The 26,184-nt window shown below is 38.7% G+C and overlaps 3 protein-coding genes and 1 long non-coding RNA gene across 5 annotated transcripts; 2 read left to right on the top strand and 2 right to left on the bottom strand.

Moving 5' to 3' along the window:
* The first annotated feature begins 311 nt into the window (after nt 1-311).
* Nucleotides 312-5,494, top strand: LOC138049076 (acylphosphatase-1-like). Its single transcript, XM_068895197.1, has 4 exons — nt 312-413; nt 1,995-2,011; nt 3,501-3,610; nt 4,304-5,494. Exons 1-4 carry the CDS (start codon nt 359-361, stop codon nt 4,416-4,418), a joined length of 297 nt encoding a protein of 98 aa, XP_068751298.1. The 5' UTR covers nt 312-358; the 3' UTR covers nt 4,419-5,494.
* LOC138049075 (sarcoplasmic reticulum histidine-rich calcium-binding protein-like) lies at nt 5,239-10,878 on the bottom strand. Its single transcript, XM_068895196.1, has 5 exons — nt 10,572-10,878; nt 6,852-6,923; nt 6,135-6,186; nt 5,607-5,643; nt 5,239-5,454 (listed from the first exon to the last, which is right to left on the bottom strand). Exons 1-5 carry the CDS (start codon nt 10,782-10,784, stop codon nt 5,367-5,369), a joined length of 462 nt encoding a protein of 153 aa, XP_068751297.1. The 5' UTR covers nt 10,785-10,878; the 3' UTR covers nt 5,239-5,366.
* Nucleotides 10,879-11,000: 122 nt separating this feature from the next.
* LOC138049077 (uncharacterized) lies at nt 11,001-18,187 on the top strand. Its single transcript, XR_011132291.1, has 3 exons — nt 11,001-11,169; nt 12,513-12,578; nt 17,143-18,187. It is a non-coding gene; the product is annotated as an uncharacterized lncRNA (long non-coding RNA).
* Nucleotides 13,283-20,596, bottom strand: LOC138049074 (tripartite motif-containing protein 3-like). 2 transcript variants are annotated; one of them, XM_068895194.1, is made up of 3 exons: nt 20,494-20,596; nt 18,195-18,406; nt 13,283-15,394 (listed from the first exon to the last, which is right to left on the bottom strand). In XM_068895194.1, the coding sequence occupies exons 1-3, from the start codon at nt 20,510-20,512 to the stop codon at nt 14,465-14,467; spliced, it is 1,161 nt and encodes a 386-aa protein (XP_068751295.1). In that variant the 5' UTR covers nt 20,513-20,596; the 3' UTR covers nt 13,283-14,464. The 2 variants fall into 2 exon arrangements, with proteins under 2 accessions (XP_068751295.1, XP_068751296.1); XM_068895195.1 differs by lacking the exon at nt 20,494-20,596 and adding an exon at nt 18,492-19,725.
* Nucleotides 20,597-26,184: the final 5,588 nt, after the last annotated feature.

Here is a 26,184-nt window from a genome sequence, read left to right as displayed (position 1 = left end):
AATAATACCGGCAGGTTAAAAATAATATGATATTTATGGTTCTGTGGTTTCACCCTCTGAGCTCGTCAAAATAACAGTAAATATACGAGCTTTTGGCCAGCTTTGAACAGTTCAACGATTCAATTTTAATGGTGAACTTCTCGTTTCAATTGCCACAGAGCCCTTACCTTTTTTCTTTCCTTACTTTTCTTGTGACAAGGATATAATTTACGGAGCTTACGAAAAGTTAGTCTGCAATAGAAATTGCACAGGCGTCCCTAGGGGCGCAATAAACAATGAAGAGCCCTGGGCATGGGACGAATACGATAATCTGTGTTTTGATACATGAAGGATCTACTGTGGAAAGTAAATAAACAACATGGCTGCCCGTACACTGCTCTCTGTGGACTTTGAGGTATTTGGGAAAGTGCAAGGTATATTAATTTAAAGTTATTGACTTCTTTAAAGTTGAAAATCGTCAAAACGTAATTGGAATCTATTGCTGCCGAGTGTCAAAACGGAGCAGCTGACAGGTACACAAGAAAGGCTTGTTTCAAATATGACCTGAATTTAATTACGGACATTACGAGATTCGAAAGGGTCTTCCACATGTAACAGTGGGTTCTCAATGGAGGAGGATTAAACACTGACCGTCCTTTCAGTAGAGAAACGTACTACAATTTTGTAAGGGCCGGTGGCTGTATAGTAAGGCCTCAACTGTTGCCATGCCAACGTTACAACACTGTTTTAAAGACCGTCTAAAATTTACTTTTTGAAAAATTTGAAAACTAGGTTCAGTGACATAATGGTTTTTTTTTTCAAATTTCGAAAACCCCGTTAAATTCGTCGTAATTCTCTGGCTTGTATGTTGTACGAGAAAAATTCATGTTATCCATTAATTTAAAGCACTGAACTTGTTACATGAAAAGAAAACAATCCTCTGAATATATTTCTTTTTGATTTTCTTGAAGAATGCAAAGAAACAAATCTTTCTGGTGTTAAAAAAAGATCGGGATTAAGGTCACTGAGCTACGTTCCGAGATAATTTTTATTGTGCAGCACAATTGTAACAGAACTTCATTTCCACTTTTCTCTATTTCGGGTCACATTTTTATTTCCAGTCACGCAGTTTTGATTCATCAGCCAGTGCAAGCAGCTTAAGTATGGCAATATTGGGTGTTTTAGGTGTTGAGTTCAATGGAAAACCCTTCCGAGCCTCCTAAATACATGGATTGTTCGCTTACATGTAATTGGCTTTGAGACTAAAGATAGTCTTATATTTTTTGCACAGTATCTTTTAACAAAATTATCCCGACTTTTCACCCTAAATTTGTTTTTCAACGTGCCACAAAAATTACAAAACCTTCGGGTAGGTGTCACCCAGGTCTATTCTGCAGGGGCCGGTTGCTTGAAGCCTGGTTAGCGCTAACCGTTGGTTAAGAGACATCAAAACCTGAAGGTTTCCATGGTATTTAATGCTGGTTAGCGCTAACCATGCTTTGAGCAACCCGGGCCAGATCTATAATGATGCCAAAGTATCATTAATTTTAAGTAGACTTCATCCATCCAGCAGCTTCAGGTCAGGTGTAGTTAAATAAGTTGCACTTTTGCTAAACTTATGCATAGGTAATTGATTGACAGCATGCATAACTATTAATTTTATTATTATTGGTTTATTCAATTTTTGTTGGCAAAATGAACTCTCCACAAGAACAGGAAGTTAAGGTACATTTTCTTAGGATGGTTCAGCTACTCTATGCTGGAAGGTTTTTCTTTTTATTCTTCGACAATTATGCTTCATAGCTCAGTTGGTTAGAGCGTCGCACCGGAATCGCGAGGTCACGGGTTCAAACCCCATTGAAGTCCTGAAGTTTTCAGGCTTCTCTACGCAATTGCAAAAATTGCTCTCATAACTGCGAAGATCATAGCTTCACTTAATTATTTTATTGTATGTACCTGAACTGGTACTTGGGAAGTAAATTCTCAGAGTAGTAAATTACAATTTTTTTTTTCAGGTGTGTTCTTTCGAAAGGTAAGAATCTTAGACCAAAGTAAAAATATTGTGTTCAAACTTCAAAACCTTGATCAGCTGCATGTCATAATAAACACAACAGAGTATTAGATTTAAGTGCCCCTGTGACCAAAAAAATCAATTCTTATGTTCCTTTGGATTTCAAAACTATGTTAACTAAACACCAAGCGACCAAAGTCTTAAGCCTTGATTTCAAAAAGACACCTGTTTATTTTAACTGGAATTTTTGTTATTTAGTGGTCCACCATTACTAACTTTAAGATCTTGAGAGAGTTGGATCGAGGAGAAAATGGTGTCAAAGGCTCACTAGTTTAAAAATGCAATGCGTGTGTACGCTACAGAGTTTCAGGTTATCAGACTTTTAAACTTGCGTTCTGCATTCACACGCTGACATTTTAAGCTAGTGAGCCTTTGATGTCACTTTTCCTGAATCCCATCCTCTGAGGTCCAATCGGTCAGCTTTGAACGTGAGTAATGGCGGACCGTGAAATCCAGTCAGGTGTTAAGCAAACACACTTTCAAAATCTGAAGAAAAAAGGAAGTGATTTTTTTTAATCACAGGGGCACTTTAAATGAACGTCTTTAATTAGTATAATAGTTTCGTAAAATCATCTCATCGCAACAAATCAGTTCATAATTTTCTTGCTAATGATAGTAACAATAATAATGATGATATTATTATTATTATTATTATTATTTCATAGTCATACTTCTCAGCTTAAGTTTTTAACAGCTGGTAAAATTGTGGTGTCGGGCAACAACAAGTTGCCAATGAACACCAAAATGTTTCTTTTCCCTGTCCTTTACATTTCCAATACTTTTCTTAGTATCCTTGCTGATCCCAGCAATGCAGCAATGCAGCAATGCATAAAATCATCTCATCACAACAAATCAGTTCATAATTTTCTTGCTAATGATAGTAACAATAATAATGATGATATTATTATTATTATTGTTATTATTAGATGCTGTGAAGTCACAAAGATCCTTGGGTAAACGAGGCTCAAGTTTCCAATAAGCTTTTTCAAAGCTGACCTTTATGTCAATTGAAGATGAGTGTTTTGGGATGGTAAATTTCAAACCACGACAGAGCACAAGCTTGAAATTTGCCATCCCAATACGTGCATCCTTGACTGACGTGAAGGCAAGCTTTGAAAAGCTTATTGGAAACTTGGGCCTTGTTTACCCGAGGATCTTTGTGGCTTCACAGCAACTACTCTACGGTCTTAAGCGTTTACAAATAATATAATAAAAGTCCTTGGCAGGCCCATGCCCTGATCCATGCTACAGAATTCTGGCAATCTTCAATCCCAAAGAAGTTCTTGGTGATGTGCCTGACAGTTTATCATTCTTAATGTTATAGTAGGCAGCACAGCTTTCCTCAGTTGTCTCCATAATACCCACAAGAGGTGTTCATGGTTGCTTGTGAACAAAATGACTTCACAACTCACATGTGACAAATCACATTTTGTACGCGATTGATTTGCAGAACACCAAACAGACTGCTGCAGAACATTCCATTGTTGGCTGGGTGATGAATACAAAACGTAAAACTGTGGTTGGACAATTACAAGGAGAAAGAGCAAATATCCGTATCATGTAAGTGAACGGTCAAGAATGGGTCATGAATAAAATTCTCACCCCCTCAACATTATTTTTGTCAAAATGAGTTCAGACTACAACAACACCTTGCCAATGCAGTGTCTGTAGCAGCCACCACGTTGTTGAGATCCTACCCAGGGGCCAGTTGCTTGAAGCCTGGTTACTGCTAACGGTTGGTTAAAAGGTATCAAATCTTATAGGTTTCCATCCTGGTTTACGGCAATAACCATGTCTCGAGCAACCCGGGCCAGGCCATTCAATGTGTAAATTCCTAGGGTTCCGTCATTAGCAACCGATTGTCTCCTGAACCACCCCTAATTTGACGACTAAAAATGTCTGGCTTTAGACAGAATGCATGTAGGAGTTGTTTACCCTCTCCCTCCCACCTGGAAGAGCGATTTAGATTTTACTCTGTCTACAGTGTATGGTGTACTTGCCAATAGGGGCCATTTCAGGGGTGAAAAGGCTTAGGTACTGGTCATTCTGGAACAAGATATCAGTTTCTGGTGATATAACTCGACATGCATGTTGCCATGAGGACAAGAGGCTCTTCCTCGCCCAATCATGGACCACTGCTTCCAATCTGGACCAAACTGAGAGCTTTCTTAATGAAAAATATGCTTTGTTTTGAATTTGCTGTCAAAGGTCAAAATATGTAGTAAAATCATTATTGGTTTTTCTGATTTTTAGGAAAAAGTGGTTGAAAGAAACAGGAAGCCCGAAGTCCAGAATTGACAGATGTGAATTTAGGAATGAAAAAACAATAACCAGTCTTGAATTTAGCACTTTTACAATCCGCAAATAACACGTTGTCACGTCTTTCAACAGGCAAAGAGACAATTTTATTTCTATTCTTTTGCAGAGAAGATAAATAACTTTGAGGTGCCATTTAACTTCCCTGTTTTAGTAAGTATGCACCAGTTCGAGAATTTTTGGAGGGATAAAAAAGAGTCATTTTGTATTAATTTTATGAGGTCCCCTTCTCCTTCAAAGTGGCGGCAATCCCAGGTGTACATACTGTAGAACTTAATTTTCCAGATTGCAGCCCAGCAGCTCTTATTAATGCTTGTTGTCAGGTTTTCGAATGGTTTACCCCACAAAACAGTGATTGTCTTGTAAATAATTATTAATATGTTAACTATTTTTTGCATTATCATAATAGTTTGTAACATTGAATTTGACTCATTCTGCATCATGTTTTGTAAACTTGTTTCCCCTTACGGTCAGTTTAAGTAAAGCTTGAGGTAAACATTTCCATTACCAGATCCCACAATGATTTTGGTCAGCAGTTGAACTAAGGTTCTATTTGTGATGTACCGTAGGCAAGTTACCACTAATAGTTTAACTTTCCGATACAATGCCAAAAGACTTCCTGGTATGGAAGTGGTGATTTATGTTTCTTGATCCAGGATAAAAAAAATCTTGGGCCTCTGTGGACAAGACTGTGAAACCTTCATGCTTATTTTGGTAGTGACTATTATAGTAACTAGTACCTGTCTGTGGTGCCATGGTGAAATAGATGGCTACAAAATCAAAGGGTAAGGCTTTAACCTCTCGGCTCAGATGTTATTGACAGAAAGTACATGTACATGAAAATGAGACAAGAAATCTAGAACAAAAATTACTACTTTACAAAACTGCTTTTATTAAAAAAAACACAAAATTCTGCAAACTTGTTGACAAAAGATTTTAGGCATTAAATTAATGGCAAAAGCTTGTTCAATACGAGATAAAGTTGTTGAACAAGGTATCATTATAGGTACTCCTTAATCCATTTTCGGGCCGATTCAATGTCTTTATCCACCTTTTCTTTTGTGTCCTTGTCAAATGCTGGAAGAGAGCTGAAACACAAACAATTTAATAAACAGTGACCCAAGATACAACTGTAGCCTATAGTGTCGCATATGCATGAAAAGATGTATGGTGTAAACTGACAACACTCCAAAAAATAGTTTCCCCTTGTAAAATGTCAACTGACATCTAATCGACTTACTTGTAAATAGCAGAACTCACAACATCAACAACTCCACCTGTATTCAGAATAAAAGTAAAAGGAAAAGAAATTGGCAAAATCTCTCACAGCAGAACCTGAGGGACTGCAGCTATGACTGTACAATCATTGCTCTTTCTAGCAGTCCCTTAAAAGTTAAAGGTCCACTTACAATCATTATGCCAGTAATTAGATACAAGAATAGGCCTTTTGCAACTAACAATCACATGGTACAAAATCTGCCATGCTGGAGGGCAAGCTCATTACTCCCCCACTGGGACATTAAGACAAAGAGACCTGAACCAGTCAAGCTTGACTTGCCTTTGTTTTAATGTCCCAGTGAGGGAATAATAATGAGCTTGCCCTCCAGCATGGCAGATTTTGTACCATGTGATCGTTAGTTGCAAAATTAAAGGCCTACTAATTTTCTAATATCCAACACAAAGACATGATCCATTAAGTCTTGGCTTTATTTTACTGCCTAAAGTATTGCCAACAAGGTACAGTGTAAGGGACAGTAAAGAAGCTTACCTGGCTTACAAACAGAGTCACATACACTGCATAAGCTGCAATATTTACAGTACTGTGGAGAAACAAAACAGAACTCTTTACAGCAGGATGAAACATTGACCAGTTTTCAGTCGCTTGTGTCTGAGCACAACAAAATGCCACCAGGATGGACCATAACCTCTGACAGTGTAAGATTTCACTTTGCCCTCAGGGCATTCTTGCAAAAATCCCCAACAACTCATTCTTGCAAAACTTATTGTCCATCATCTGCCCTGGTTATAGCTATCATGAACTTAAGGAATTAGCCACCCATCATGACGAAATATAGGTATATGTGAGACACTTTTCGACTGAATTATAAATGACAACAATCAACGCCAAGGCGCGACCTTTTGATATGCTATGCCAAAATGGATTGTTTTAAGAATTGAAGAGCTTTATCATTTTTTCATATCTTAAAGCAAAGATAGTTCTAATAGTCTCCTTTTTTTGCTGAGTGGATCCTTTTTAGGTAGACAGATTAAAATAACAATTAGATTTGTGTGATTTTATTTGTGTAAGTAAAATTAATTAATATGCAATTCAGTTTTCAAACTGCTTATAATGTATTTTACAAATAAATTAACTGCGAACTTACAGTTACCTAAATATTTCTTGAGAAATACAGTAGGTAAATTCTGTACCTTGAAATGCCATATCACTGATATGGACCCTAAAATGCATACTGTACAAATGTACCTTGCACAAGTGACAATTTGGCTTTTTCTTGCTCTTTTCACATGGACAATCCACTTGACACAGTTCGCAGAACTACAAGAATAGGACACATAAATGTGAATCAATGCTCTTTGCAGTGAATGGACCAACTATCAGTTGAGCAAGCTGCAAACTTAGGGCGCACATATATACATATACATGTACATGTACAGTATAATTATGTTTTACTTAGTGAATCCCATGATCATGGTATGATGCTGCACACCACTTCCTCAATACACTATCAATCAAGCCAGCATATTTCGAAGTGGTGCTACAACCCAAATCGCTGAACTATAAGAGCTAGAATGTTTGGCCTTCCTCATACGTAGGACGGTTTAATCTTTTGAAAAAGACGTAACATACATACAAGTCATGTACAAACATATTAATTTAATAACTCTAGAAGTCGTGAGACTATATAGGATACTAAAACAGTCACTGACGAAAGAGAGAAGGGGGCAAAAATAAATAGATACCTAAATTAAACTATTTACTACATATAAATATTCACATTGCATTGCAATAATTATTGTCTTATGGTTGGAAAAGCATTCCCTTGGAAGGTAGTAACAGACTCGGCATTAACAGCAGCTATTGAAAGACCATTCCAGAGGGGGATGACAACAAGGAAAAAAGAGAACTTATACGCATTAGTGCAGGCAGGTGGTTGGAGTGATTGCTTCTATGAGCTAAGGTGACAGATGCTGGAAATGTTAAGTGAGTCTGACTGTGCACGGCTTTATACATGTTGGATATCGGCACTTAGATACCGACAGATTTGGAGAGTGTCCCAGCCAAGCAAATTCTGCATAGAAGTTACACTGGAAAACTGTGAATAATCAGAGCGGACAAATCTGACAGCGCAACGTTGGATAGCCTCCAATGCTTTTTTGTGTTGTTTTTTCAAAAGTTGTCACACCTACATGTAACGTTTGTTGCTTAGATGTGCTTGGGGAGTGTATTTGCGTTGAAGAGAGCAAACACTGAAACCTATGAAACTGAAACTATCGAATAGTGACTTATCCACTGGATAAAGGTACATGACTTGTATCTGACCTTTGAATACTTAGGACCTTTTTACTAATATTACATAGATTTAGCCATTAGCTTAAAAGCGGAGCTCCCACATTATTTATTCTTACATGTACATGTCATGTACATGTAAGAATAAATAACGTGGGAGCATGATGTACAGGCTTAAGCGTACGGTCCAATCGAAAGTACCTGGTCAGCAGTCAACTTTTAAAAAACTGATCTTGATGAGCTCTAAACTTGAGCCCGCTATATGGTCATGTAATACTGGTAATACTTGTTTTGACAGGTGTCAATTGACAATAACATGGATGCCCAATATGAAAGATGTACATGTACGCTGTAAGCTACACGTGATACTGGTCATATTGGCATACATTGGAGTGGTGGACGTACATGTACATATACAGTTGTACGGTGACCAAAACCAGATTTTCTCGCACAGATGGTTGCCATATTTTCTTTATACCCATGGTGCTCATCGCATGCGCCTTTGTTGCCGCGCGGAACTCCGCTATCAATATTCTATTACATAATTATATATTCCTATATCATGAATACTTTATTTCAATGAATATGTCATAAATTGATGTATAAATGGATCATTGGTCTATTACTTGATTATTAAACTGGATTCTTTTAGGTTCCTACAATTTCACTTTCAATAATTATTGTCTGTTTTGTTGTTCTATTACTGTATGTATTATGATTAATAGTTGTTCTGCCTTTGCTTTTTTATTTCTGGTTGTTCTTATTCATATTCATTACCTTATTGGAGCAGTGTACATGTACATGCACCCAGAAAGAAAACTTTTACATCTCTCACATAAAACAATAATTACAGACTGGGATCATGAGGTTGGACACAAAGTAAACCAGACATGCACTTTTTGGATATGACGGTCATCACGTCCCAAAAAGCTGTTCAAGAATGTTATAGACAAAAATTAATAGATGCATAATCAGTCATAATTAGGATCCTTCAAGTTGACTTAAAAACAATCCAAGATGTAAACTGTTCTCTGTAAGAGGATCAGAAATGAAATAAAATTGAATGTTAAAGTGTGCGACAAGATAAGCCACTGCTGCACAAAAGTTTTGGGTTTTAATGAGAAAGTCCTCTCACTGAATAATAATATTATTTTCAAAGGCTCTCTCTTTGTAAGGCGAATGGGAAAGAGGGGGGACCCCCACCCCAGTTCCCCCTCTTTCTTGCTCACCCCACAAAGACAAAGCCTGCTTGCAGACTACAATGGAACTGACCTCTGGTATCATAAATAAATCTGACCCCAATTGACCTGTTGCAGGCTTCACACAGTGAGGAGCTCCAACAACAATAACAATAATTATTATTACTACAATGTATTATTATCGCCAAAACAAAGATACCCAGAGCTACATGTAGGTGAAAAATGAGGGGGTCAACTTTTTTTTAAAATGAATTTTGTTTCGGCTCTTTGCATGCACCGAATAGGCTAGAACTACAGTAGATTTATTTATTACCACTGTAAGCTATATTTGGTTGTAATTAATATTGAGGTTGAAGATCTTTGCAGTTGTGAACATTAATTTAGCAGAAGTGAAAGGAAAGCCCTCAACATTTAAATTTGTGTCTTTCATATGCATTCCCTATTTTCACCAATCCCGTAATACAGTTCATTTTTGGGGGTTCTTTGCATTAAAACAATGGATATCCAGTTCACTGACACGTAACTTGTATTCCTTTCATACAAATTGACCCCCCAAAACATTATGGGAATAGGAGATCTACATGTTAACACATTGGGTTTTATAGTACAAAATTAATGGTTCAAGACCAAAAATACTGCATGTGACAATTAAATGAGTAAAAATACCTATGACCACCTCTTTCCATGCAAAACACCACCTTTGTTTTGTTTGCTTGCCAAATGCACCAAACAAACACAACAGAGCAGGATAAAATGTGTGTCAAATTTCAGACTTTGTACTTTAACCCTTCAAAAATGACAATTAATGAGCTTTACTAGCCTCCTAGTTTTTTTTTTTCTGGGTGTATGCTTACATGTACACTTAAAATGTTTTCTGCTTCAACTAAATTTCACTCTTGCAATCCTGGCCACCATTTAGATTGTGTTCTTGTGGTAGCAATCTTTGAAGAACGAGGCATACACATAGTAACAATAAAATACACGCCATTCATATGCAAATAAGTGGCCGGTTATTCTGCAGTTTAGTGTTCAATAAATATTTGGGTTGATTTCAGAATGAAAATACTTGAAAAACAAGCCGACATGCAGGTGTCCAAGGGGACTGAGTATGATTCTCTACAAACAGTAAAGAGTCAAACTATTGAAGTGTAAATTTATGAATTCGCGAAGTTTAAAAATAAACGGTCACTTTTGAAAAGCTTACTCCAAACAACACTACAAGTAGAGTACCTGTAGCTGGTCGACAGCCACTGTTGATATGAGGCCATTATCTGAATTCAGCACTTTTTACTCGGATATATATTCCAATCGTTTCGTAGTTCCATGGATTGTTTGCAAATTAATTAAACTAAACGTAAGCCGGAAATTTAATCTCTTGCGTGAGAGATGCCTGTACTTGCACTGCGAGACTCGCTTCTAAAGATTCTTTTCTCACAAAACGAGACAAGCATTTTAACAACATTTAATAGATGCTTACCTTGCAATAGCTACAATAGTTGCATAAAGATCCTAAGGCATATTTCTTGTTATTCGTATCTTCCTCGCTTGCAGCTTCGTCAGCAGGGGCGTCTTCCGACTTTTCTGTTACTTGAGGCTCTTGCAGAGGTTCTTCTTCCGTATTTTCGTCTGCTTGAGCTATGTGGAAAAGTAATAGAATGCCACAGAGACTCAGAAATATGAATGTCCTCATTTTGTAAGAAGCAAAGCGTTTAAAATCCAGTTAGTACGAAGCTTGGCGATCTCTTCGCGTTCTACAAGCGTTTTCGTGATTCTGTCAGCGGTAGATCGGATGAGGTCTCACCCACCACGACACCCCCGGGGACACCCCTTAGGATGACAGATTCACAAAGTTTCAAAAACTCGGTTGATTAATTAAAAGTAAATCGTTGAGAGATTAATTAAACAGCTCTGAGTATAAATACGTGAAAAGGAACAATAGATTAGAAGAAGGTAACGCATTTCGTAAGTCAGTAACGGTACGGACAATAAGTTTTTGATTAAGAATTTATCTGCTCTCCGTAATGTCTTAGCGAGAGACAGGCCACAGACGATCATGTTTTGATTAGAGTGCTTCGGTAAGTTGACATTTAGATGCGTCTGCATCATTTTTTGCGACGTCTCTTAGATAGTGGAAACCGCACTTGTCCAGTCTTCTATTCTACCAAATCAAGTGCAAATTTCTACTTAAGGTACGCAACACAGGTTTTCCGTTCTGCCTAGGCCTTCACACTAGTCCGATTCTCAACCGATTCAACTTCATGCCGGTAAACCGTAAGACTAATAAGAGTTAAGATACTTTGACAGAAAAATGTGATAGCGTCGACAAGACAATTGTGTGAAGTTGAATCGGTTGAGAATCGGACTAGTGTGAGGGAGGTCGCAAGATCAAAAACTTCGGCCGACTGGACAAACACTCGGGGTTTTTAAATAACTGAGGAGAAAATGCTGCCTTTGTGATGACATCTGTAAATGGTTATTCTTTAGTTTTGTCGGATAAGGACGATAAACCGAAGGTAGGTCTCGTCTCACAACCCTTCAATGTTCAAAATAACCTTGTGAGACGTAAAAGAACCCTCACATGATTCACAAAGAGCAAGGCATGGAGATCCCGGTGTGATGATGTCTGTTGTGGGGTATACAGTAAAACCCCGCGACTAAGGACCTCAGGCTATTTCTTTAAGAGCCTGTTAGCCTAAAATTTGTCAGTTAGAACCCTTTAAACAGGAACCTGTTGATCCTGAAATTTGAAACAGGTTCTTATTTTGTAAGAGAGAGGGAAAAACTGGCTGCTGCCTAGGGCCGGGAAGGCCGAATACCACTAAATTCTACTATCTACAACCTGATTGTTTTCTTCGGAAGTAAGAACGTATTCAAGAGCCTAGATAGTCTACATTTGTATTAATTACTATTTATGTAAGAACCTGTTTAGTTTTCTAGCATGCTTGGGAGAGTTAGTAAATTTCCGGTTTCCTGTGGTCGCTTTACACGCGCCTTTTGTTTTGGCTGGGTATTGTTTCTCGGTTGATGCTCTCTCATTTGTGTCATTTGTGTCTTTATTCACCAGTATCACGTATATCAAATCGACTTGCTTTGTTTAATTTGACGAGGCCATAAGAAAGTCTCTGGGGAAGGCTTAACATATAATAGGATTAAATACAGAGCGCGGCTGAAAAGATTTTGCTTCCATTTTTGGGTCAATTATCTTATCAACGCAAGCATTAAGATTACTTTTGAGACGGCGTGTATTGCTTATAGCTTTTAACCTTAATTGGCACTAAGTTCTCTGTCTGATCTTAAATTAAATAGCACACAGCTTTCTTTTGTCTTTCGCCATTTTGCTCACCCTGGCGTAACCACGCAGTCTAAAACTCATTTGGGATGAAATCAATTTCTCAGGCAACTTTTCGTTGATATTTAGGCTGGATAATTTAGAATTGGTGAGCTCACTTCTGTGTAACAGCCGAAGAGAAGTTCCAAGCACTATGTGAGTAGATTGTTTATCAACGGGATTTCGAGAGAGAGGAGCAGTTTGGCCCAGTGGTTAGGGCGCTTGCCTTGAAATTCGGAGATCCCGGGTTCAAGACTGGCTCTGAACACTCGTTGAATTTGATCCTGGTAGTCCCTGGTTCAACTTCCCAGGTGCACTTGTAAATAGCCAACTGGTTTGCCTCCGGCCAAGTGGGATTCCTAACAGTTGTTGTTGTTTTGTTCTATCGTTTCGTTGAGTTTCATTTGCCCTGAAAAGCCCCTGATCACTAGTCGGGTGTGATGACCACTACACTATCAGGACAACCATGCTAGCAACATGGCTGATTGATCACTTAATGAGTGGCGTTTAGTTGGGACTCCCTAAGGGCCAGTTTTTCTATGTGATAAGGCTGGATCAACATGTGATTGACAGGCGGACAAGGGTAATTAATGTAAAGAGTCAGTTAAGTTCAGAGTCAGTTAAGAGTCAGTTTTTCCCAGAAGTTGTCCAGTGTTGAGTTTCCCGTAACTTTCTCTCAATTTCTCCTCAACTTGGACTGTGAATCCATTTGCGATCTTCCTGGGGGTGATACGTTGTTGGCTCAAGAAAGATAGTGAACTGAGATTGACTCCTCAGTTCACTATCTTTCCGTTTTACAAGATTCTCAGCCCCTCCGAGGGCATGAGAAAGAACAAAGAGAGGTTTTTTATTTTGAAATATAAACCCGTTCTTAATGATTTGAAATTACGTTAATTGCTCGCGCGCGCTTTGCATTACAAGAGCCATTATAATTTTAATTAGAATTACATCTGTGACGTAATAAGTCAATAAACACACTTTGCTATGCCTGAAGAGCCGCAACAGCGGTGAAACGCGTAGCGCAAAAGCAAAGAAAAGGAAGACTTTCGTTTTTCATTGATTTTGATATCTTTATTCGACACAGAAGTTTACAGTTTATATATATATATATATATACACCTCGGCCGCATGAGCCTTTTTCAGTGACTGCTTAGCAAATTCTACGCCCTTTCTCAGGCTTTGGATCTTAGCACTTAAAGAATCCCTTTGCTTTTGACGACCTTCATTATCGCTCCGAGATAACTTTCGCTCCGAGATAACTTTCGAAGATCATCTTTTTATATATCGAATAACAATAATAAAAAAAACAATTTAAACTATGATTGTTGACTAAAAGCACTTTTATTGATAAGGGTAGTTCGTTCCACAGTTTTGGACCAGCAGCCGAAAAGACTCTGTCTCCATATGTCTTCAGAGATGTCTTTGGGATAATCGAGAGTCTTCGTGAAGAGAGGCGTAGTGAACGAGAACCATATTTTATACGATGATGTAAAAGTACAGAAATATAAGCAGGAGTTAAACCGTTCAGACTTTTGTAGACTAACAGGTGTAGTTTGAAAATTATCCTATATTGAACTGGTAACTTACGTAAAACGGGACTGATACATAATAATAATATACCAGGCTTCACATGCCATACATGTGGTAAGCTGGGTTGGGAACAGCAAAACTGTTCTCCCACGGCAAGCGTGTGGGATTAGGTGGATCACATTAAGAGATCGGCGTGTCACGTAAATAAAAACAACAATAAAAGCAAGGTGACACACGCTAACACCAACCCGGTGTGGCCAACACATCACGCATACACTCAACCACTTCACCATTTCACCCGGTCAATTCAGTAGCAGCCATGGCCACACCGGGTTGGTGTTAGCGTGTGTCACCTTGCTTTTATTGTCAAAATGGTACAGTCTGTAACTTGTTATTCATTTAGGTTTAGTCATATTAGACGATGTTCCTTCACAAAAAAACGAAAACTCAGCTTTGTCGAAACATGCTTGCCAAACCAACCATACAATTGGGTGGAGTAATCAAAAAAATTTTCACCACCAACGGGCGGTACCATTAATAGGCTGTAAGCAGGCATCATCATCATCGTCATCATCATCATAGGCATCATCATCATCATCATCGTCCTCATCGTCGTCGTAATCATTGTCATCGTCATAATCATCGTCATCGTCATAGTAATCATCGTCATAATCATCATCATCATCATCATCATCATCATCATCATCATCATTGTTGTTGCAGCCCTTGACTTGTTTCTTTACCATAGCCATCTTCTTGACCAATTCTTCATTCAGGGGAGAAGAAACTTCAAAATGATATGTAGTCATGTTATGATCATGACGAGCACCGTCTCTTGTTCGTAGCTTGCCACTGAGGCTCTCCACGATTTCCTTTTTGGCACCCAACACCTCGGCCGCATGAGCCTTTTTCAGTGACTGCTTAGCAAATTCTACGCCCTTTCTCAGGCTTTGGATCTTAGCACTTAAAGAATCCCTTTGCTTTTGACGACCTTCATTATCGCTCCGAGATAACTTTCGAAGATCATCTTTCAAACGTTTTCTTGCTTTCTCCAGCATTGCAACTTGCTTGTCGATGAACACATCCACTTTCAAAGACGCATCCTTGCAGCTCTCTTGGGCCCTGGTTTCTAACCGATCAATTTCCTTGACTGTTGCTTCTAAATCATGGATTTTTGCCACAGCTTCGTCAACGACCTTCTCTATTTTCTTCTTCTCAGCCGGGTAGATATCTTTTACAAACTTGTAACAGTGGTCACGATGATCTATTAGGATGCAGTCTCGACAAATCAGCTGATCGCAGTCTTTACAAAAGAGCTTGAGCACTTCGTCCTCGTGTTCTTTACATGGTGGAATTTTGGTAGATCGTGAGTAGTCAAGGTCTGACGAAATTTTTTCGACGAACAAATTGTTTGGCAGTTTCTTGACCTCGCCCCTAGGAACCTATTAAATTAAAACCAGTTCAGTATCTAAAAATAAAGAATTGACAATATATATTGATAATGAATTGTTGAGAACAACAGTAACAGAAACAGTTTCAGTGGCAACAGCGATAGCATTTAAGACATTTAAGCATGCATTAAGGCATTTAATTAACTATTTAATAAATAGCTATAGCATTAATTTATATTCGCATAAGCTCTTAGACAAACACCGTCATTAAAACTTAGGAATTTAACAAATCAGTATTTCTTGATAATCAGCACTTTTGGGTGGACGTCGGCTACTTTTTTTCCCTAAATTGAAGTACTAAATTAAAGATCGGATTCTTCAAACCAAAGACTAAAGTTTATTTTGACAATGACAACAGTCGGTTATTGTTCTCAAACCAGCCACCAACTTTAAAATTTATTAAAACCCGTGCCTTTGCCCCCAAAGGGATTCCTCGTTGACGAGTAGAATCATCTGCCGTAAGACTAAAATCTACATGTACAAGTGTCACTCTTCTGTGACATTAGGGGTTAAGCATAAGCTACGGTAATAGCGACAGAATCTGTACTGTTAAACTCACCGTACTGCCACCCACCGTGAAAACAAAGAAAACTCTAGGAGACAGAGAGTATGTCTCCGCAGCACCTTCAGTTTGGAATACTCTACCAAGCCACATTAAGTCAAAACAGTCGATTGTTAAATTTAAGAGTCTTTTAAAAACCTTTCTTTTCAAACCAGCCTTTGAGTGTCTTAATTAACTTTACTATATTTTTATATAATAGTAATATCATTTTCATATATTTTATAGATATTTCGGCTTATCACAGTTATACCTTAACTAATTAATGATTATTCGCCGAAGGCGAAGTGATTATCGGTGAATATTCACCGAGACGAAGTCGAGGTGATTATTCACCGATAATCACTGAGCCTGAGGCGAATAATTGTTTTAGTATAAATACACTGGTGATTATTTCAAAAAAGAGAAAAAAAAAACATTTCAACGCGAAATCATCTTCACTTACAGTGGCAAAACGACTACTGGCAGCCATTTTGTCCGTCGAGGTGATTATCGGCTGATAATCCGAGATAGCGAGCCAATGAGAGCGCGCGATTTTGTATAATCACCTGTGTATTTATACCAACTTATATTATATGATATTCGGAATTCTATTGTAACACATGTTTATTTGTAATTTATTTTATTTTATCGATTACTTGTTTGTGAATTTATAGGCGCATTTGATTATATTTAGATAGAATTTGCGCCTGTTATAAATATTAGACAATGATTAAATAGCAGAGAAAACAGAAAGTACTTAATGTGCCAAAGGAACAGGAAGAATACTTGCTGACTGTGGAATTCCTGTTGAACTATATTGAAACAACTAGGGGAAGAAAGTAAATTACGGGATAATTTGTTTGTGTAGTCAGGTATACAACCAACGACAGGCCAAAGGACTTCTTTCAGGGAGGGCAGCGTGGTCCAGAGGTTGGGAAGTTGGGTTTGCATGCAGACTTGCCCCGGGTTCAAATCCCATTCTAACCTCTGCTATGGATTTGTTTCAGCTTTTCCCGGATTCAACTCTACCACGCTTTGTAAATATTAGCCAGCTGGTTGCCTCCTGCCAGTTGGGGATTTTAACCATGTTTTTTGTTAAGTTTGAATTGTTTCAGAGTTTCAGATTGTTAAAAATGGAGTGCCTGTAAACTAGCTTGCACCACCACTATAAACAAAGCATTTGCATTTTACATTTCAGAACTTTTATGGCACCATTACAAATGCAGTGGAGTGCTCAGAACTCAGATTTTCGTACCATAAGCTTACTTTGTTATGCTTCAAAGGTTACACTGCAAAAATAATAATTGCCAAAAAGGTTGCGCTCAAAGGGAGATGAGTATGTAAGTGCTGAATGGTCAATTTGGATGTAGACCGTCCAAATGAGGATGCTGTGTGAGAAATTTATTTAGCAAATAGCACCTACATTTGCCTTCAACTTGTGGATTTGCAAAATTAAGCTTTTGAATAAGTCCAAAGGGAAAAGTTATTGCCATGGAGATTTTGGATAGAACTGGTGTGGAATGGAAGGATCAGAGACTAAAACAGGCAGTTTATGGGCATTCATGTGAAAGTGGGGTTGGTGAATGGGAAATCAAAGCCTGGAGTTTAATTGGGTGTGAAGTGAGGCAGGGATGTCCACTTTCGCCAATCTTCAAGTTGGGATAGCTACAAGATAACTGAACACTCTTGGACACTATTAGAAAAGGAAATGTGAGAACTGGATGAAAGATATGGAACATATTTTACGAGACAGCTGGGGAGGGAAACTTGGAACTGATCATTGAAGGAGCCATGGAAGACCAATTGGGAAGGAGAAGAGTATTACACAGTGCTGAACTATCTCAAGGGAAAAATATTGATCACGGTGAAAGTGAAAGCCCTGGCTGGAGAGCAGTATCAGCAGAGACTCTTTGCTGTACCTACATGTCCAAAGACAAAGCTATTGAAAGAAACGCAGTGACAATGACAATAATAATCTTAGGAGATGGTTTGATAATGAGTATAATCATTTGTTATGATGATGGTAATCAAATTTAGGAGGATGAGGGTTAAAGATTATAGGGAAAAACGTTCTTGAGATGATTTGCAGATTTAATTATGGAATTATCATTAGCATTTTCTCCTAAATTATATTTAGACCTCAGAAGTAGCTCTGGGCTGGGTTCATTCCATACCTGCACCAGCTGTTTAGGTCTAACAAAACTAGATTTTTGATTTAATGTAACTATATTGACGTGTTAATTCACTAACCCTGGTTTTCTTTCTACATTCTGGACATTTGATTTCATATACATTTCTTCTCCGACCATCTGTATTAAACAGTTTTTCCAGGCACTCTCTGCAGTAAGTGTGCTGGCATGACAACATTTTGGGCTCCTTTAATCTCTCCAAACACACTGCACATTCCAAATGCTGTGACACTTGCCTTTCTACACCTGATGCCATTCTTCCTGTCTTTAAATCTGTAGGGGCAATCACAGTGTCATGAGCTGCATAGGCTAACCACCATAAATATCAGTCAGACAGATCATGAATTCTGTTTCTTACCTTATAATGACATGAATGAGTGATACAGTGGGTTCATTTGCACTGTGTTTATAACTGATTTACAGGATGGTAGCTGTGGTAGTGGTTGTGGCCAAGTGGCGATGGAAGCTGCGCAGTGGTTAACACAACTACAACTTAATACCATAGGAAGAAGTCCCATGCCACTACAGAGGCCCCATTACATGGAATAATTATTACTACATAACAACTATCCAATTATGACGCATTTAAGCACAGGGTAAACAATAACACTCAAGACTCTTGGAGAAATGAATTTTGATAAGGAGACATGTTTGGTTTACAAATTAACACTGACATGATTTCTGTTCCCTGATAGCAGACGTATCATTTCTTTAGTGTTCACTCGCCTGACGAGTACTGGAAAAGAAACCCCTGCCTTGGGTCGAGACTCACTGTGTTGAGCATAATGTGGCGGTTACTTGGCAACCAAATTGTCAACTGCATCCTCATGTGATACTTCATGTTGTATGGGCTCACTTAACAACAGTGGAATTGGCATAATGGGATGCGTGAGGCACAACAGGCTCAAGTCACAGTCAGCAAACATATTGTGGGACATGCTGTTTGAAGAGTGCCATCCAAGGTTGTGAACCGGGTTGGATCAAAGTGAGTTTCTACCAATGGCAGAGGTCTCCTTTCCCACACAACGCAAAAAGAAAACAGATGTCTTCTAGCATGCAGGGAGAGATTTATGTTATTTTTAACTTAATAATACATAAGTTAGCATCTTACATGACATTCTCTATTTTATTTCTTTTTGTTTTCACTAATTTTAATGCAGATCTTATATTCACTTCAGTTAGATTTCTGATTTCTACTTATGTAGTTAGGCAGGTCAACATTAGCTCATTCATCAGCCATTTGCTGCCTTTGAGCAAACCTGCATTACCAAACAAAGTTGGATGTAGTTACATGTTAGGTATAATGTACAAAGTGAACATTGGCTGTTTTAAGGAGTACAAGCAAAACATCGGTACATGTCAAGATTTATCTTAATCCCCAAATTTAAAAACCCAGCTATAACGTTTGTGTAAATTATATGCCCAAGCTTGGAGTAACTGATATGATATATTGCATACAGATGTCATATATTGTATGACATTCCTGAACCACCCACCATTGACAAGTAAAATGGCCAGTGTAAGTATCTATAATCTCACTCGTTGGAGTCAATGGGTTACAAAGTCAGAAATAAGGAATATTTTGAAATAAAATAAACATTCCATGAAGTAGTGTTGCTTTCTATATTGTATAACCACTTTTTGAGCCAATTTCCTTGCTCCACTCACTTTTCTTAGTCAATAAACACAAGGTGAACAATACTTCACTGAAATTTGTATCAAATGGGAGGTTAGATTCTAGAATACCCATCCACTTATTTGCGTATGAATGACATGCATTGTTATTATGCCTCATTCTTCAAAGGATGCCGTGACAACGAAGATACAATAGTGGCCAAATATTCCAGACAAGAAAGATGACATCTCTACTGTATGATAAATTAATTTCATTGAAAATATTCCTTAACTTTATTTCTGGCTTTTTAAGCAGGTTTGTTGGTATTTCAAAATCTTTATAACACAAACATCTGCACAGGACATATGTTAAACTGAGATTGGGCGTCATGTGACTAAATGGAACTAAATTGACATTCCATTCTTTAATATTCAATGTTAAATGCAAATATGACATGGGTGACAAACAAAAAATACTAGGAATTAACGGTATTAAATGTACAACGGACAGAACCATTTAAGATAGAAATGTCATCCGCAAAGTCCGCAACAGCTCGGAGTACCTTGTACATGTAACTTGTACGTGCTCGAAGCTTTTAAGATAAGCTTAGTTTTTATGAGTAAAACTTCCTGAATGATTACTAAATAAATAATTCAAGTTGATTAAGGATTAACACTTGCGGTAAGAGAACATCTGCTATATGTAAAAATGTTTAGTGTACGCCAAACAAAAAAATGACACGTACCTTTCCCGTCTTCGCACATCCGATTGTCTTCTCGGAAAACAGGGCACGTGATACGTTCCGGGAACCTCGCTGTTTTATACAACTTCCGGGTAACTCGAGGAGATTTCGAGCTGGTGTATTTGGAGGTAGGGGTAGGGGGTAACCTTTACAAAAACGGTCAGTGTAAAATGAAGACTGCAGACAAGGGGTAAAATGCAGACTGAGGTTATAATGTAAGTGATGAAAAAGCCCAAACCCTTTAGAAATGCTAACAGTTAAGCCTAAATATTGCTTTATGCCTAATTAGTCCTAAGGTTAGCATTTCTAAAGGGTTTGGGCTTTTTCAACAGTTACATTATAACCTCAGTCTGCATTTTACCCCTGGTCTGCAGTCTGCGTTTTACACTGACCGTTTACAAAAATGCGTGCTTACCTTAGTCCTAGTCATTATCTAAAGCAAAGTGTTTAGACCTAAGGTTAGCATTTTTGTAAAGGTTTGGGTTGTTTCAGCTACAGTACCCTTCACCCCTACCCCACCACTACCTCCACCAATAAACCTCACCCCTCACGATATTTTAATAAATTCCACCCACGCATAAAAAAATTCCAATCGACGCAGACGGCGTTGCATGACATCCCAAGACGGCTAAGAAGGAGACTAGGGAAGAGTAATCATACAATAGCTGAGGGGGGCTATGTCTAGCAAAATGTTGTATTTTCATGACATCCAAAAGGCCCGAAAAGTAGAATGAAACATTGCAATAACCAATTTAAACTGTTCAACAACATAAAAGAAATACATCAAAAAGAAAGAGAAGCATGGATGGAGGGCAAATGGACAAGATTAAAGGGATTGCATTTCGGTCATCTTGAAAAATGTCGGTCAGACGTTTTTCAAATTTATGGCCGAACCGGCTGGATAAAAGTCGCTTTTGCTCAAGATCATCTTGTTTGAATGTAACAATAATTTTATCAGTAAGGGACTTCCACATTATCATTTTTGACTTTAAACTCGTGATTAACTAAAGATTTACCCGAAACCGTGACTCAAAAATAAAGTGACATAGCCCCTTTGAAAAGGAAGATGCTAATATTTTAGCACCAGTCCAAACTGCCGAAAAATAATATATTGTGATTTAGTACAGCGTGAATAACCTTCATTCGGTTCCATTATAAGAAGGAGAATTGCTCTATGGTGTGAAATTAAAAGTTGGATCGGGTCACAATCGTTATCAATGGGCGTGCGCACAACCCCCGTCAAGTGTAAATCAACCGAGTACATGATTCTTCAACGTGTCGGGTTGACCATAAACACGTTGTTAAGTGATTTCAACAGCTTGGTGTACACCTTGTTAAATCATTGGATAGGAGGCGACTGGCCAAACTCCTAATTTTATCGAAGGGGATTTTGGGACCGGTAAAGTGGTATGTGCCATTACAGAGCTGCAGAAAAGAAAAAGTACTTTAATTCAGTTCGTAAATTGTAAATAAGTAACCTCTGCGGACCTGACAAGAAATGCAGTAAAAAGGGAACAAATAAAAGGTGTCTTAATGAACCACAGGCCAACCACTCTGTGTTGATGTTGTTGGTATGGATCTGTTTTTTTAATAAAGAATGTGTAGATGTTTGGTCAAAGCTAAATGAAAGTTCAATAGCTTCATACAGTGATGTCGTTCATCAGGCTGTTTGGATTAGCGAAAATAGAACTCAGTGATGAAATGGTATATGAAATGAATCATATATGAACTGCGGATATGAAATCAAGTGAAGCTATGATCTTCGCAGTTATGAGCGCAATCTTTGCAATTGCGTAGAGAAGCCTGAAAAATTCAGGACTTCAACGGGGTTTGAACCCGTGACCTCGCGATTCCGGTGCGACGCTCTAACCAACTGAGCTATGAAGCCACTGACGTTGGGAGCTGGTCATTTGTGGGTTCTAATGGTCCCGTGAGGAATGAATCAGTGATGAAATGGTATATGAAATGAATCATATATGAACTGCGGATATGAAATCAAGTGAAGCTATGATCTTCGCAGTTATGAGCGCAATCTTTGCAATTGCGTAGAGAAGCCTGAAAAATTCAGGACTTCAACGGGGTTTGAACCCGTGACCTCGCGATTCCGGTGCGACGCTCTAACCAACTGAGCTATGAAGCCACTGACGTTGGGAGCTGGTCATTTGTGGGTTCTAATGGTCCCGTGAGGAATGAATCAGTGATGAAATGGTATATGAAATGAATCATATATGAACTGCGGATATGAAATCAAGTGAAGCTATGATCATAACTGCGAAGATCATAGCTTCACTTGATTTCATATCCGCAGTTCATATATGATTCATTTCATATACCATTTCATCACTGATTCATTCCTCACGGGACCATTAGAACCCACAAATGACCAGCTCCCAACGTCAGTGGCTTCATAGCTCAGTTGGTTAGAGCGTCGCACCGGAATCGCGAGGTCACGGGTTCAAACCCCGTTGAAGTCCTGAATTTTTCAGGCTTCTCTACGCAATTGCAAAGATTGCGCTCATAACTGCGAAGATCATAGCTTCACTTGATTTCATATCCGCAGTTCATATATGATTCATTTCATATACCATTTCATCACTGATTCATTCCTCACGGGACCATTAGAACCCACAAATGACCAGCTCCCAACGTCAGTGGCTTCATAGCTCAGTTGGTTAGAGCGTCGCACCGGAATCGCGAGGTCACGGGCTCAAACCCCGTTGAAGTCCTGAATTTTTCAGGCTTCTCTACGCAATTGCAAAGATTGCGCTCATAACTGCGAAGATCATAGCTTCACTTGATTTCATATCCGCAGTTCATATATGATTCATTTCATATACCATTTCATCACTGATTCATTCCTCACGGGACCATTAGAACCCACAAATGACCAGCTCCCAACGTCAGTGGCTTCATAGCTCAGTTGGTTAGAGCGTCGCACCGGAATCGCGAGGTCACGGGTTCAAACCCCGTTGAAGTCCTGAATTTTTCAGGCTTCTCTACGCAATTGCAAAGATTGCGCTCATAACTGCGAAGATCATAGCTTCACTTGAAAATAGAACTGTTCAAAGCTTTCAGTCTTTGGAAAACACCTGGTCTTCAATGGTATTATCGCAGTTGGTGAACTCTTATCTGACGAAGGAGTCTTTCTTTCTCCAGTAGAGCGCTTTAAATGTATGAGGATTATAGATGCAATTCCTCACGAATGGAAGAAGATCATTAGGCAAAATATACACCATCCATCTTCACCCATCCAGATAAAGACCTATAACAAACAAACAAACAAGCAAGATCTAGAAATAGAGTACAGAAATTCTCCTTACCTTTAAAGCTTGCCGATGTCAAAGAAAAATTATCCGTCCACTTCATCAAAAACTTTCAGTTAATCATCACGGGCGAAAAGGATTTAAAAATAAATTTTTGCTTAAGTCGGAAGCACGGACCTCCGTGGCCGTGCGGTCTAGCGCGCGCTTAGAATACAATATAAGTTGGGAATAGAGTGGGAGATCTAATCGCCATACAGGAGTTTTGGAAATAGTGAAGGGAAAGAAAATTGAAGGACCGAAATTGGTGAAAACGTAAACGTTGGTGTAATTGTAAAAGTTTAATTGAGGAGGGAGACGGTTTTCTTGTTCGAAGCGTGTCACATTTGTTATGTTCGTTGAAACTGCAATGTTGGTTTGATCTGACGCTGGCTTCGTCTAATCCACTTTCAGACGGAGTATTGCAGCCCCGTTTGCCTTGTTGTGGGTTAAAGGATGGGATCCGTCGTTGCTGTTATGGACAAAATTACTGAGTTGCAAAACTGTTTTCAGCTCACTTTTAATATTCCTGACGCGTTCCCTGACCATATTAGGTACAGCACGTATATGAACTGATAGCCTGTGTCCGGCGAGCCAATGAAAATGCAGGAAACCTAATAAAATTACGTAGTTCAGTTTTTAATAAAGTTCATTATTATGTGAACGTAAGCGAAAGAACAGGCATGCGCACGGGAGATATGACGACCATTTTTACAGAAGTAACTAAGACACGTCTTAAATGGGACGCGAACTTTGCTAATGTCATTTTAAGAAGAAAGGGATTTTTCCATAAAGTTTCTTTATTTTTATATTTTGAGAAGCCCTCTTTTCTTAGGAAGACCATGACGTAAAGAGAATTCGCAATCTCGATGTTACATCTTGGAAAAGAAAACGCTGAAGAACAGAAATCGGGCAAGGAGAGTCGGGAGAAAGCCATGGAAAGTTTTCAAACAAATGTGATTTTATACGTGTGGTAGTTTGTGTGAGTTTAAATAACTTATCTTTTGTTATCATGAGTGGAGGTTCCCTTCAAGACGAATCTTCTTTTCCCTCTAAAAATGCAGGCTCTATTCTTATTCACAGATACTGCTATTTTTTCCGGTCATCAGCACTGGTAATGACGACTTCTGGCCAGTTCCAAACAATACACATCCACAAAGGAAGTCCATTTTTGAAACTGAGACTGCACCGAAAGTCCATAATGTGCGGATTTCGGATGCGCACGCATACTCATCTTTGTTCTTTGTGTTGTTCAATTCACAGTGGGAGTGATTAATGACGGAACGAAAATAGCAACGCAAGCGTAAGGAGTAGGCGAGCCTCTTTGCACCACAGCCACTATATTTACACTTGTTCCTGACTGCAGTCTTGTTGTGAATTACCTTTGCTTCTGTGTTAGCTATCGGCCTTCTTGCCTCCTGACACAATAGGCCTCACTTTTTTTCCGGTTTCCGCACATCTTTTTTTCAGGAGGGGGTGATTGGCTCTCAGCTCAACCCCTGACATGTAGGACCAGGAGAGTACCCGTCGTCTGGCCCCTATTCTTCGACCTGGCCTGCAAGGGTGACCCTACCGTGAGGATACAAGACTCCAGCCGACATCGCTCTAGCGGTCAACCTGACACGCGAACTACCCCACCACAACAAGGTGGTGATCGCAAATGGGACTACTTCTGTGTCTCTAATGTGAACAACCCCTGGGGCGGAGCTAGGGGGGTTCGGGGGCCTCGATCAAACCCCCTAAATTAAACAGCTAACGTCAAAAAATTGTAAAAATTATGAAATTAATACAGTCAATCTAAAATGCAATAAATTTAAAACCAAGTAAAGCCTCTGTAAAGCTAAAACGTTTTCTCCATACACATTTTTGTTATATTTTGATGCACAAAGAATGACATTTTACCGTTAAAAAATGAAATATTAAAACAAGCTGACTTTGCCTCAGCAGTGGCGGAAATCGCGTTTCCGAAGGCTTGATTAGCAGTACAACAATTTATGACGTAACACCAATGTTATGGTACTATGTGAAACATAAATTATTGATAAACAAGATGTAGTCGTTTTTGTGACGTATTAAGTTACCATGGCAACAGGAAAGCCTTGCAAAAACACCGTATATTTTGGCTTTAATTACTCATATCTGAAAAACGAACTCGGTGACCCTTATTTTGTATTGCACAAAAGTGATCAACAGGCGAAGATGAAACTCTCTGCAAAGTTAAAAAAAAAATTGTTGAGCGGATTGAGAGCTACCTTAAATTTTCAATTATTTAAGGTGGTTCTGAATCTGCTCCACACATTTTTTTTAACTTTGCCGAAAGTCTCACCCTGGCATGCTGATTACATTTCGGACATAAAAAATGCGGGTCACTGAGTTCGTTTTTGAGATATGAGCA

This window comes from Montipora capricornis, chromosome 5 (assembly GCF_036669925.1).
Source record: "Montipora capricornis isolate CH-2021 chromosome 5, ASM3666992v2, whole genome shotgun sequence".
Lineage (NCBI taxonomy): Eukaryota > Metazoa > Cnidaria > Anthozoa > Scleractinia > Acroporidae > Montipora > Montipora capricornis.
This window is presented reverse-complemented; position numbering and strand designations above follow the sequence as displayed.